This window comes from Salvelinus namaycush, chromosome 27 (genome assembly GCF_016432855.1).
Source record: "Salvelinus namaycush isolate Seneca chromosome 27, SaNama_1.0, whole genome shotgun sequence".
Classification (NCBI taxonomy): domain Eukaryota; kingdom Metazoa; phylum Chordata; class Actinopteri; order Salmoniformes; family Salmonidae; genus Salvelinus; species Salvelinus namaycush.
Genome location: NC_052333.1, coordinates 8,321,237 through 8,334,788, shown reverse-complemented (window position 1 = coordinate 8,334,788; position 13,552 = coordinate 8,321,237). Strand labels below are relative to the sequence as shown.

General features: G+C 45.5%; 1 protein-coding gene across 2 annotated transcripts in view; it reads left to right on the top strand.

The window, feature by feature from the left end:
- LOC120022682 (ribosome biogenesis protein bop1-like) overlaps positions 1–13,268 on the top strand; it is an 88,000-nt gene extending 74,732 nt beyond the window's left edge. For both annotated transcript variants that reach the window (XM_038966666.1, XM_038966665.1), the window contains exons 11-16: positions 4,982–5,114; positions 5,494–5,668; positions 10,726–11,017; positions 11,316–11,400; positions 11,547–11,654; positions 12,196–13,268. In XM_038966666.1, the coding sequence (XP_038822594.1) occupies positions 4,982–5,114; positions 5,494–5,668; positions 10,726–11,017; positions 11,316–11,400; positions 11,547–11,654; positions 12,196–12,349 (947 nt within the window). In that variant the 3' untranslated portion in view covers positions 12,350–13,268. The remainder of the gene's footprint in view (positions 1–4,981; positions 5,115–5,493; positions 5,669–10,725; positions 11,018–11,315; positions 11,401–11,546; positions 11,655–12,195) is intronic.
- Positions 13,269–13,552: the final 284 nt, after the last annotated feature.

Sequence of the window (13,552 nt, the reverse complement as noted above, 5' to 3'; positions counted from 1 at the left end):
TGAAACCAAGATTGAACTCTTTGGCCTGAATGCCAAGCATCACGTCTGGAGGAAACCTGGCACCATCCCTACGGTGAAGCATGGTGGTAGCAGCATCATGCTGTGGGGATGTTTTTCAGCGGCAGGGACTGGGAGACTAGTCAGGATCAAGGCAAAGATGAATGGAGAAAAGTACAGAGAGATCCTTGATGAAAACCTGCTCCAGAGTTCTCAGGACCTCAGACTGGGGTGAAGGTTCACCTTGCAACCGGACAATGACCCTAAGCACACAGCCAACACAATGCAGGAATGGCTTCGGGGCAAGTCTCTGAATGTCCTTGAGTGGCTCAGCCAGAGCCCGTACTTGAACCCGATCGAACATCTCTGGAGAGACTAGCTGTGCGGTGACGCTCCCAATCCAACCTGATAGAGTTTGAGAGGATCTGCAGAGAAGAATGGGAGAAACTCCCCAAATACAGGTGTGCCACGCTTCTAAAGTCATACCCAAGAAGACTCGAGGTTGTAATCGCTGCCAAGGTACTGAGTAAAGGGTCTGAATACTAATGTAAGTGTGAGATTTCAGTGCTACATTTTTTTTTTTTTTTACTGTTTTTATGGGGTATTGTGAAGATTTGAGGGGTAAAAAACAATGTAATACATTTTAGAATAAGGCTAATGTAACAATATGTGGAAAAAGTCAAAGGGTCTGAATACTTTCCGACAGCACTGTACAATTCAGGGATGGCCACAATTTGCTATTGAAGAGCTACAGGGTTATGCAGATTTTCTTGTTCAAGCCTAGTTCTACCACACCAGATTCTACAGCCGAGGTCTCGGTGAACAGCCGAGGTCTCGGTGAACAGCCGAGGTCTCGGTGAACAGCCGAGGTCTCGGTGAACAGCCGAGTAGTAGAATCAGGTGTGGTAGCACTGGGCTTGAACAAAAAAGCCTGCATAAACCTGTGGCTCATCAATAGCAATTTTGGTAACTCCTGACACAAAATAAAGTCATTAGACAAGTACAAAACAGAATACATATTTACAAAACTGACATTGGATAGGTGTTGTAAATCCTTCATCTACAAACGTTCTTAGTAATGCTGTACACAGTGGCAGGTAGCCTGGCGGGTAGGAGCATATGGTCAGTAACAGTATAAATATGTTATGACCCTGAGCAAGGCAATTAACCCAGTGTTCCCTGGGAGTCGATGATGTTGATTAAGGCAGCCCTAGCACCTCTCTGATTCAGAGGGGTTGGGTTAAATGCGGAAGACACATTTCAGTTGAATGCATTCAGTTGTACAACTGACTAGGTATCCCCCTTTCCACAGCTGTCCAACTCCACTAAAAGAGCACAAATTCCCACAAGGCCAGTACAAATATGAAAACAGATGGGAGTACTCACAGATTTGGAACAGAACATACATACTGATAGTGTGCAATGTACTGTGTGCATATTAATAAGCATAGGTCGTTTGTCAGCTCCACTTGGGCCAACTTGACACATTTCTTAGCTTCTCAAATGACAGAAAGTGGCGCCTGAAAAGGATTGTTTACAACCTGTGCAATTTATCGCGTGCATTTGTACCGTAGGGATGGCGTGTGTATCTGACGGATGAGGACAACGTCTTCCTTGAGAGTTGGTGTCCACTGTTCTGTCCTCTGTAGTAGCAAGACGCGCGTACTAGTACACATCACACTTTTAAGAGACACATAGTACATTCAAATAAGCGCAGACCGTGCATTGCATTTTCATTTTTTTTTGTGTGTGGGGAACGGGAGTCAAAATAGCCATGTTATCGAACCCACGGTGGTGACGCTCACCGTTACAAACCCTGTTATGGCTACGTCTACTTTAACACTATTTAAATGGACAGTCCGGTGATGACAGAAAGTGTTTGTTAATTCACTCAGTACTGATTTGAACGTTTATTTCTCTTGTTTGGGGGGGGGAAACGTCAAACAGTTGATTTGTTGAAAACAGTTTCATTTAATCACATAGCTAACCAAGTTAGCAAGCATGCCGTTTTGGGAGGGGACTGGCAACAGGTCGCGCAAGCAAGCAATTATCATTGATGTTTTACCTGAATGCTTCTTGTGCAACCCGCACCCCTGCTAATTTTTACTTGTGGATAGCAACTAAGTTATAGGTTTTCATGGAACACATTGAAAAGTAACTTGACACTGTGTTGGTAAGTCTGCGAATTTGAAGTAAGTTATAGTGACATCAAGAAAATGTAATTGACAGAGGGAGCGTACTGAATCAATGGATCTTCAAACAGCGACACGTCTGTTCTGGTGTGTAAATGTTTTATAAATTAGCAGCATGTCAGTTTTCCAAAGGTTTTGTGTATCTAACTGGCTATAATGGCAGCCAATGACTTTCACTGGCTTATTTGTTTGTCCTTTGATTTAAACCTTCTATAGCCAAATATAACTAGCTAGCTACTAGCCTTCTAACGTATTACTAGCTAGCTGCTACTGTTGCGCAGCAACCGAGTTCCACCCAGGTTTAGATAAGATTCGTCTGTAAAGATGTTAGCATTGTCAGCACATCGTGTTGTGAGATTGATACATTGTGAATTGAATACATTTTTGCCCCTACAAATGCATTCAGTCCAAATGAGTCTAATTGTCACTGTAGCCTCGTTTTAATCCGATATCTAGAATTTGAGCTAGGTTTGGGCAACAAAAAAAATCTGACGCCCCAATGCAAACGACCATATCAAAAATCCGGTATATTGATTCTCGGTAGAAGAATAATGCTGTTGCTACATGACTTTTAAACCAAGGTGCCCTAGAAAGTCCTCAGTCCGTCTTTCCCTCTGCCTGGAGTCAGTTGATCGTGCTGACCAATAGCGCTGCTCTTGTCTGTTGACTTACATTGTGGTTTGCACTCGTCCACTGTGCCTTGAACTGTGCTCTGATGTTACAAACCACGCGTCCGTTTTAGTTTTATTCTCTAATTTTGCTAAATGTTCTTATCCTGTCCAGTGACACAGCCTTGTATTTATGTCAGATTGATGTCCATAGCCCCCCCCCCCCCCCAAATATATCCTTGTCGTATTCTCAAGTAAGTGAGTAAGCGCACTCCAAACTCTTGGATCTGCCCCAGCTATGTATTTCAGAGTAAACCATTGACATTGACCTCGAATTTAAGGAAGTCCCCTCAATAGAAAAGACGAGGAGAGTTCTTAACCCAGTTTTACAGCCTTAGACCTCTCCCTCTCCTCAAACACAAGTGTTGAGTTTCCAATGTGTCCACATGCGACTCCCTCGACCCTTCGGCCAATCCACCGGCTGAACCACAGCTATGCGCTGCCAGACGGACTGGTCTCGCGCTCATACTCTCTCTCTAAACCGCAAGCTGGACACAACCTCGCCGGGCCGGGTCGGGCCTGTCCCTCCAGTTCTATATCCGTCGCTGCCGCAGGGCTCAGTACTTAAAAAGTGATTATGGTTTTTCGAGTTATTACACTCCACCCTCCGGTCTGGAGCCTCCCCCCCCCCCCCCCCCCCTTGTTTTCTATGTGTTTATGGAGCATGCAGGTATAAAAATAAAAATAAGACTTTTTATTTTACTACTACTGCCTCCCGCTCATACGTTGGAGTAGCATAGCGTCGGTTGTGTTATCGAAGGTGGTTGGTTTGCGTAGTGCCTGCGGGTTCACAGTTTTCCTTATTGTGTGCCAGCAGTAAGGAGAGATGTGGTATTGATTGGGACCTCTTTTTTTTCCCCCACTCTTTCTTTCTCAAACAAACCCCCTAACAGGAAAAGGGAGACAAACATAAGCAGGGGTTCATTCATGCCAAAGTATTGTCCAAAGAAAAGGTATATTATAAATGTCAGTGCTCCGTTGGCTCCTAACAGAGGTGTGGTGGCAAACCAAACAGCAAAAGCAGACCAGTACAGGAGGTTGCCAAGGATTCTAGAAAGATCTACGACGGATATAGAACTTGAATATGACTGCTCCATGGCTAGTAGACACATTATGACAAAGAAAAAACATGTCAACCTGAATGAAAATTATCTTTTGGCAGTGCTCTCCAGTGATACTGCACGTACTCCCAGAAGGAAGGCATTAGTCCTAAATGGCATCCTATTCCCTACATAGTGCACTACTTTTTACCAGAGCAGCACATACGGTCGTACGATGTAGGTGAATTGGAGCGCGGCCTTGGTGTGTCCAGATCGGCCAATGTGTCAGGCAGCGGCGGTTGTTTCACAGGCAGTTGGAGAGGAGAGGCAGAGCGAGGGAGCGAGAGCTGCGTTCAGGAAGAGCGTCTGTTTTCACTCAGCTGATGGGCAGCCCAGGAAATCTGTACCGTTCCTCTGTATGGCTGCTTATACACACAGACACACACGGATAACTTTTGAACACGTGAACCATACACACAAACGGATCACTTTTGAACTCATGTGAACCACACACAAACATACAACTTTACAGACACAGTTAATTGATAATGTATTGAAGAGGCGTACGTTCTATTTTTGCTATATAAAGATGAGCTACATTACCCTGAGGTAATGTCTGAACTTCTACTGTGTATCACATTATTATTATTATTATTAATCAACACAGGTTGCGTGTGCATCCCAAATGGCACCCTATTCTCTATATAGGGAACTATTGTTGACCAGGGCCCGTAGGGTCTGAAGTAGTGCCCTACGTATGGAATAGGATACCAGTTAGGACGCGCATACAGTCTCCCATAAACTAACCCCTGTCTAAGCTGTGACACAAACCAGGCCCAATCCCCCTCTACCCCTGTGCCATTAGTTTGTGATCCCCTCTCATATAGGTTAGTCAGCATGCTAGCCTCTGAGCTCTCCCGGTTTATTTATGGGCTACTTTAACACTTTCACGCTGTGGTAACTCAACGAGGCCTGGGGTCCAGAGACCACACTTTCTGCCAGGGCACACACAGTCACACACACTGCTGTTATGGGCCCCCTGTTGTCTCTGGTGGTCTGACGTTTGACCCCTCTCTCCCTCCAGGCTCAGACGACTGTACGGTGCGCTTCTGGGAGGTCAACACGGGGCGATGCATGAAGACGCTGGAGGTGGGCGGAGCTGTGAAGAGCGTGGCGTGGAACCCCAACCCGGCCGTCTGCCTGGTGGCTGTGTGCTTGTAAGTCTCTTCCTCCAACAGTCTCTTTCCTCCTAATGGTTGCTCCACTCTTTCCTATGTCCTGAGTTCTCCTCTGTGTCTTCATCACTGAACATACAGTATACTTTGTGTGTTCACAGACCGAATGATTTCATAGTGTAGTTTCAGAGGTTAACCAATAACCACTGCAACCAGTTTATAATTGTTAGTATGTGGTACTACTGATGCCGCTGTCAACAAACTTTGAGAGGACTTTTCCTCTTTACTGCTGTGACATTATCGTGACTTTAGCAACCTAACTTCTAGATAACCCTGTAGGGTCCTATAGTCCACTGTCACTCTGACTCTTTCTCTCTTGTTCTCTCTCTCCCTATCACTCCCTCCCCCCTCTCTCCCTCAGTGAGAGTACAGTGCTGCTGTTGAACCCAGCTCTGGGAGACAAACTGGTGGTGAGCGCCACAGACCAGCTGATTACCTCCTATGAGCCCCCAGAGGAGGACAAGGAGCAGGCTGTTACGTGGGCTCTGTCTGAGGGCCCGGAGCACAACAATGGCCTCACCCTCACCCACCCCAAGGTAAGAGTCCTGAACCTACCCTCACAGACTTATTCTCACAGGGCTCGACATTAACACTTGTCCTCTTGTCCGGGTAAAGCACAAAAAAAGTTGGACAGAATATAGATTTAAGTTCTCCGAATGGCCAAGTAAAAAAAAAAATGACATCACAATATCAAACAATTACTCTGATCAGAAAGCCTACAGGTAAAGTGTAGGTGATATGCATGTTGCCTACAGCCTCATGTCCAAACCCATGCTGACATGAGGGAGGCGCCAGAAAATGTAGCATAACTTTAATGAGCCTTTTAATTAGGGCCTACATAAATATAGGCTTAACGCCAGTCATGTTTTACAAATATAATGAAGGATAATTAACGTTGACGTCTAAAGCCTCGATTCTGTCAAAATACTCAAGGTGTGGTTTGTTCATATCAAATGGTCGCTAGAGAATAAAGGACGGTACCTGTGGCGCACCGCACATCACCCACCTTGAGTCTGATCGGAGACGGTCAGCATTTTGAAACTATTTAATCATTAACTTCATTGTTTAAAACCTCGACGTTTTCTGTCGTTTTATGAAGTGTCTTACCTTGTTTCAAAGTAGCCTAGCAAAAATACGATCCTAGACATTTTTGGGGAATTATTTTATAAATACTTAATATGCCATAGAAACCAGCATTTTTCTCATGTTGGGTTTTCAAATCAATATTATTTTATTGTCCGACAGCAAAAGGCATAATCCCAGTCATATTAGGGACCCATGCTAGTTGGTGATAATCCCAGTCATATTAGGGACCCATGCTAGTTGGTGATAATCCCAGTCATATTAGGGACCCATGCTAGTTGGTGATAATCCCAGTCATATTAGGGACCCATGCTAGTTGGTGATAATCCCAGTCATATTAGGGACCCATGCTATTTGGTGATAATCCCAGTCATATTAGGGACCCATGCTAGTTGGTGATAATCCCAGTCATATTAGGGACCCATGTTAGTTGGTGATAATCCCAGTCATATTAGGGACCCATGCTAGTTGATGATAATCCCAGTCATATTAGGGACCCATGCTAGTTGGTGATAATCCCAGTCATATTAGGGACCCATGCTAGTTGGTGATAATCCCAGTCATATTAGGGACCCATGCTAGTTGGTGATAATCCCAGTCATATTAGGGACCCATGCTAGTTGGTGATAATCCCAGTCATATTAGGGACCCATGCTAGTTGGTGATAATCCCAGTCATATTAGGGACCCATGTTAGTTGGTGATAATCCCAGTCATATTAGGGACCCATGCTAGTTGATGATAATCCCAGTCATATTAGGGACCCATGCTAGTTGATGATAATCCCAGTCATATTAGGGACCCATGTTAGTTGGTGATAATCCCAGTCATATTAGGGACCCATGCTAGTTGGTGATAATCCCAGTCATATTACTCTTGCGTTTAGTGTATTTTTGAGAACAGTGTTTTCCCACTGCTTACATTTTGGAACATTTGCGTATAGCCTACAGTCATGTGCGTGTTGTTGAGTTTATAATATGAATAAATACAACTTTCAATATTTTAAACTAAAGGACTGATCTGTTGCATCAGCCTCATTGTTTTATTTCTTTCTTTTTACAGTTTATGTGCAGTGGTTGTATACATTTTGGATCTGAGTCGTTTTTTTCCCCCGTAGACCCCAAAAAATCCAGGGACAACTGGACACCATTAATTCTGAGCCCAGGAGGGAATTATTTTATAAAGATATAGAAAGTATTTTGGTTGTAAATGTTTCAATATTTTATAGGCTGCCCAACCATCCTCCAGGAGAGCCTTATTAAAGGGGCAGTGTTGTATTTTGAGGCAGGCTTGAATATGCAAAGATCCTAAAGGCAGAGTTTAGCCTACATTTGGTCTTATTCTTTATGTTATAAAATATAGTAATGCATTTTAAGTGGTTCATTGCATCATGCAGTGATGTGAAAATGGTGTTACTTGAGCTTTAGGACAAGTAAAAAAAATAAAAAAAAATCTGTCGTTGTCTGAAAGAAAGCCCTGCCTCACCCACACCAAAGGAAGGCCCCAAAACACTCCCAAGCCAAGTTAAGTCCCTACCTAACCCAACTCACCCTCACTCACTCATTCACTCCCACCCAACCCTTATCATGACTACTTTAAAGTTAGTGCCCTTCCCTAACCTTCCTCAAGGTAAAGGCTATCCTTAGTACCTCCCTAGGAACCTGACCAAGGTTTATCCTTAGTACCTCCCTAGGAACCTGACCAAGGTTTATCCTTAGTACCTCCCTAGGAACCTGACCAAGGTTTATCCTTAGTACCTCCCTAGGAACCTGACCAAGGTTTATCCTTAGTACCTCCCTAGGAACCTGACCAAGGTTTATCCTTAGTACCTCCCTAGGAACCTGACCAAGGTTTATCCTTAGTACCTCCCTAGGAACCTGACCAAGGTTTATCCTTAGTACCTCCCTAGGATCCTGCCCAAGGTTTATCCTTAGTACCTCCCTAGGATCCTGCCCAAGGTTTATCCTTAGTACCTCCCTAGGATCCTGCCCAAGGTTTATCCTTAGTACCTCCCTAGGAACCTGCCCAAGGTTTATCCTTAGTACCTCCCTAGGAACCTGCCCAAGGTTTATCCTTAGTACCTCCCTAGGAACCTGACCAAGGTTTATCCTTAGTACCTCCCTAGGAACCTGACCAAGGTTTATCCTTAGTACCTCCCTAGGAACCTGCCCAAGGTTTATCCTTAGTACCTCCCTAGGAACCTGCCCAAGGTTTATCTAGTACCTCCCTAGGATCCTGCCCAAGGTTTATCTAGTACCTCCCTAGGATCCTGCCCAAGGTTTATCTAGTACCTCCCTAGGATCCTGCCCAAGGTTTATCTAGTACCTCCCTAGGATCCTGACCATGGTTTATCTAGTACCTCCCTAGGATCCTGACCATGGTTTATCTAGTACCTCCCTAGGATCCTGACCATGGTTTATCTAGTACCTCCCTAGGAACCTGACCATGGTTTATCTAGTACCTCCCTAGGATCCTGACCAAGGTTTATCTAGTACCTCCCTAGGAACCTGACCAAGGTTTATCTAGTACCTCCCTAGGAACCTGACCATGGTTTATCTAGTACCTCCCTAGGAACCTGACCAAGGTTTATCTAGTACCTCCCTAGGATACTGACCATGGTTTATCTAGTACCTCCCTAGGAACCTGACCATGGTTTATCTAGTACCTCCCTAGGATACTGACCATGGTTTATCTAGTACCTCCCTAGGATCCTGACCATGGTTTATCTAGTACCTCCCTAGGATCCTGACCATGGTTTATCTAGTACCTCCCTAGGATCCTGACCATGGTTTATCTAGTACCTCCCTAGGAACCTGACCATGGTTTATCTAGTACCTCCCTAGGAACCTGACCATGGTTTATCTAGTACCTCCCTAGGAACCTGACCATGGTATAAGTCACAGGGACCTCCGAATACCAGATAGAAACATATTCCAATGGAGATACTGTGAACCGCTGTGATGACGTTCAGACATAGGTTTACTGGGGAAAAGACAAAAACGTTCTAACATGTGAGCTGTAGCTTGGAGGCCTTTCAGGATTGGCAAAACCGGAGTAGATTGTGGTTAACCTTTTTCCTCAAGTAAATGGAAAGAAATATAAGAGTTCTCTATTTTTTCCCCCAATTAAAACAAATATATATATTTTATTGTCACAGAATGCTTATGGCATTTGGAAAGCCTACAATACTAATAGAAGCTAAAATAACTGCAGGGAGATTTTCAAGTGTCTGGAGAGTTTATCATTGGATTAATGTACCTTAGCTGTAGTCCTAGATGCACTATAAAACATGTATAGTAAGTAGTAATATCTCCTCCTTTCTCTTTTTATCCCTCCCTCTCTCTTCCTTCTCTCTCCCTCCCTGCTTCCTTCCTTCTCTCTCCCTCCCTCCTTCCTTCTCTCCCTCCTTCCTTCTCTCCCTCCTTCCTTCTCTCTCCCTCCTTCCTTCCTTCTCTCTCCCTCCTTCCTTCCTTCTCTCTCTCTCCCTCCTTCCTTCCTTCCTTCTCTCTCCCTCCTTCCTTCCTTCCTTCCTTCTCTCTCCCTCCTTCCTTCCTTCCTTCCTTCTCTCTCCCTCCTTCCTTCCTTCCTTCCTTCTCTCTCCCTCCTTCCTTCCTTCTCTCTCCCTCCTTCCTTCCTTCTCTCTCCCTCCTTCCTTCCTTCTCTCTCCCTCCTTCCTTCCTTCTCTCTCCCTCCTTCCTTCTTTCCTTCTCTCTCCCTCCTTCCTCCTTTCCTTCTCTCTCCCGCCTTCCTTCTTTCCTTCCCTCTCCATCCCTTCCTTCCTTCTCTCTCCCTCCCTTCCTTCTCTCTCCCTCCCTTCCTTCTCTCTCCCTCCCTTCCTTCTCTCTCCCTCCCTTCCTTCTCTCTCTCTCCCTTCCTTCTCTCTCTCTCCCTTCCTTCTCTCTCTCTCCCTTCCTTCTCTCTCTCTCTCTCCCTTCCTTCTCTCTCTCTCTCTCTCTCTCTCTCTCTCTCTCTCTCTCTCTCCCTTCCTTCTCTCTCTCTCTCCCTTCCTTCTCTCTCTCTCCCTTCCTTCTCTCTCTCTCTCTCCCTTCCTTCTCTCTCTCTCTCTCTCTCTCTCTCTCTCTCTCTCTCTCTCCCTTCCTTCTCTCTCTCTCCCTTCCTTCTCTCTCTCTCTCTCGCTTCCTTCTCTCTCTCTCTCTCTCTCTCTCTCTCTCTCTCTCTCTCTCTCTCCCTTCCTTCTCTCTCTCTCTCCCTTCCTTCTCTCTCTCTCTCCCTTCCTTCTCTCTCTCCCTCCCTCTTTCCTTCTCTCTCCTTCCCTCCTTCCTTCCTTCCTTCTCTCTCCTTCCCTCCTTCCTTCCTTCCTCCCTCCTTCCTCCCTCCCTCCCTCCCTCCCTCCCTCCCTCCCTCCCTCCCTCCCTCCCTCCCTCCCTCCTTCCTTTTTCTCTCCCTCCCTCCTTCCTTTTTCTCTCCCTCCCTCCTTCCTTCTCCCTCTCCTTTTCCCTCCCTCTCTCTCTCCTTCTCCCTCCCTCGCTCCTTCTCCCTCTCTCCTCCAGGCAGTGAAGCAGGTAGTTTGGCACGGTAAGGGTGACTACCTGGCCAGCGTCATGCCTGACAACGGCAACAACATGCAGGTGCTCATCCACCAGGTGAGCAAGCGGCGGACGCAGAACCCCTTCCGCAAGAACAAGGGCCTGGTGCAGTGCGTCTCCTTCCACCCGCTGCGGCCCTACTTCTTCGTGGCCACGCAGCGCTACGTGCGCGTCTACAACCTCATCAAGCAAGAGCTGACCAAGAAGCTGATGACCAACTGCAAGTGGATCTCCAGCATGGCCATTCACCCAGGAGGTTAGTGCCTCGCCAGAGGTCACAGGTCCCCCTCAGAGAATAATTCTGTTGTACTGTAAAGGGTGTGGAGAGAAGGTGAAATGCACTTTCAATAAAGTTTGATTTGAAGTTCATTCTCAAGGGATTCAAAGTGTTAATATGATCGATAGAGAAGTATGAGATGAGTGAAATATCTGGACCACTGTCATATTGGATCAAATTGTTTAAATATGTTCTGATCTACGGCTACTTAGAGAATCCAGGATATTGAGTTGTTCTGACCCATATCTAAATTTCCCTCCTTAATCTTCCTGGTCAGGTGATAACCTGATCTGTGGCAGCTATGACTGCAGACTGGCCTGGTTTGATCTGGACCTCTCCACCAAACCCTACAAGATGCTGCGGTGAGTGAACACCATCCATTCACTTATTCATTTGGAATTATTGACAATGAATCATATTTTGTGACCATGGGTTTTTTTAAAGGATGGTTGTTCGTAAGATCTGTGTTCTAGTGGTTCTGAAGTTTTTTTTGTCTGTTTTGTCCCAGGCACCACAAGAAGGCTTTGAGGGGCGTGGCCTATCACACACACTACCCCCTATTCGCCTCTGGTGCTGATGATGGCAGTGTGATCATCTGTCACGGCATGGTCTACAAGTAAGTCATCACACCTACTGTACAATACAATATTACCTCTTCTCTCTCTCTCTCTTTAATCTTCCTCATTTCTCTCTTCTGTCTGTCTCTCAAGTCTCACTCTCTCTCAATGTCTCTGAACCCATTTTTGGCTGTCCTCCATCACATATCCACAACCATAGAGCCAGTTAGGTCATAAACATCTATTTTAGTAAGGGTAATGAAGCGTGTACCGTAAGGGCAACACATCTCTCGATACAACCCCTTCATCAGTCTCCCTCTAATTAGATCTCTTTATATTACAACCAAAGATTGAATGTTATTTTTGGCCCGTTTCCAACTCGCCTAAATGTCGATGCCTATTGTACAGACTGTTTCCTGTATTGTACCTTTTTATTTAGACAGTATAACCCTCAACTGCATTTGAATGAAGAAAGTCACTTTAGAATATTGTCTGTGTTCCATATTCTGCAGTGTTCTGATGTCATAACTCATCTCTCTATCCATCTATCTCTCTCTCGTTATCTCTCCCTCTTCCCCTACCTCTCTCTTTCTCTCACAGTGACCTGCTCCAGAACCCTCTCATTGTTCCAGTCAAGGTACTAAAGGGTCACCAGATCACCCACGACCTGGGGGTCCTAGACGTGACCTTCCACCCCACCCAGCCCTGGGTGTTCTCCTCAGGGGCCGATGCCACCATCCGCCTCTTCACCTAAACCATCTCTACTGTCACCTTGGTTACGTCAAATTACTCCATATTCCCTATATAGTGACAAAAGCTGTGCACTATATAGGAAATAGGGATACCTCCGGTTACATCTCAAATGGCACCCTATTCCCTAGACGGTGCACTACTTTTGAACAGGGCCCCTATGTGGGTGGAGCACTATGTAGGGAACATGGTTTGACTTGAGCCAGAGACCACATTGAAGTACCTGACCGCAGCTTGTTTTAACCTGCAGCCTCACCTGAAAACAAATGACCAACAGAGGCTGATTTTGAGATATGTGTGTATTTAAGATGCTTCCCAGACTCCTCCCCTGTCCTCTGATGGCTATCCCTGAGGGAAGAATCAATCAAGTGCCTGATATCATGCATATTATCCTCATGTTTAGTAGCCATGTTAGTATTTGTCCAAGCTAAGAGAACACCGAACACCAACCACACAGCCATAATCTCTCTCTCGCTAAGTGAAACTGAGACCGTAAAAACAAGTCAAATCTGGACTGGGCAGGAAAGCCCATTTCTGTCTCTGTAGCTGTTCTGTACAGCTGCCTCATAGCAGCGCATAAGAGTGGAACCACTGATGCTTGGATACTTCAGACATCCCCTGTGACAAAATATACTGTATATCCAGAGAAGGAACTTGCCAATAGAAACAACTATGGAGAACAAAGCTGTTGTGGGCCCCCAGAAGGCCCCTGTTCTATAAGTATATGTGTAAATCTCTGCGTGTACGCAATGGATGTCCAGTTGAGGTTCCCGAGGACTACTGTCAATGACATCAGACTAGTGTTACGATATATGAGCCTTTTTTAACCTCGTTTGAATTGTAAAACCTTCTGACTGCTTTTCACGACAACTTTGTCTGTCTGCTACAAGTATTTCTTTATAATTAAAACTGGTGTTCCCTGAGGCGTCTGAAGTGTGTTTTGTTTGAGTCTCGCTTTTCATTCTCTTTTGCATCGCCTGGTCAGGGAGGGTGAACTCAACCTCTGAAATAAATGCAACCAGGGATGTGGGTTTTCCTGCTCATCTCAGCCCCAGACGAGAGCCATCACAAAGTGGTGGATTATAGATCAGTCTCTGTCAGGGCTGTGCTGTGCTACACTGCACACCTGTGTTTCTATCACACACTCTCACACACAGCGCTCTTATCAGAGCCTTTGCCTGAAATTACACCCTATTCCCTATGTAGT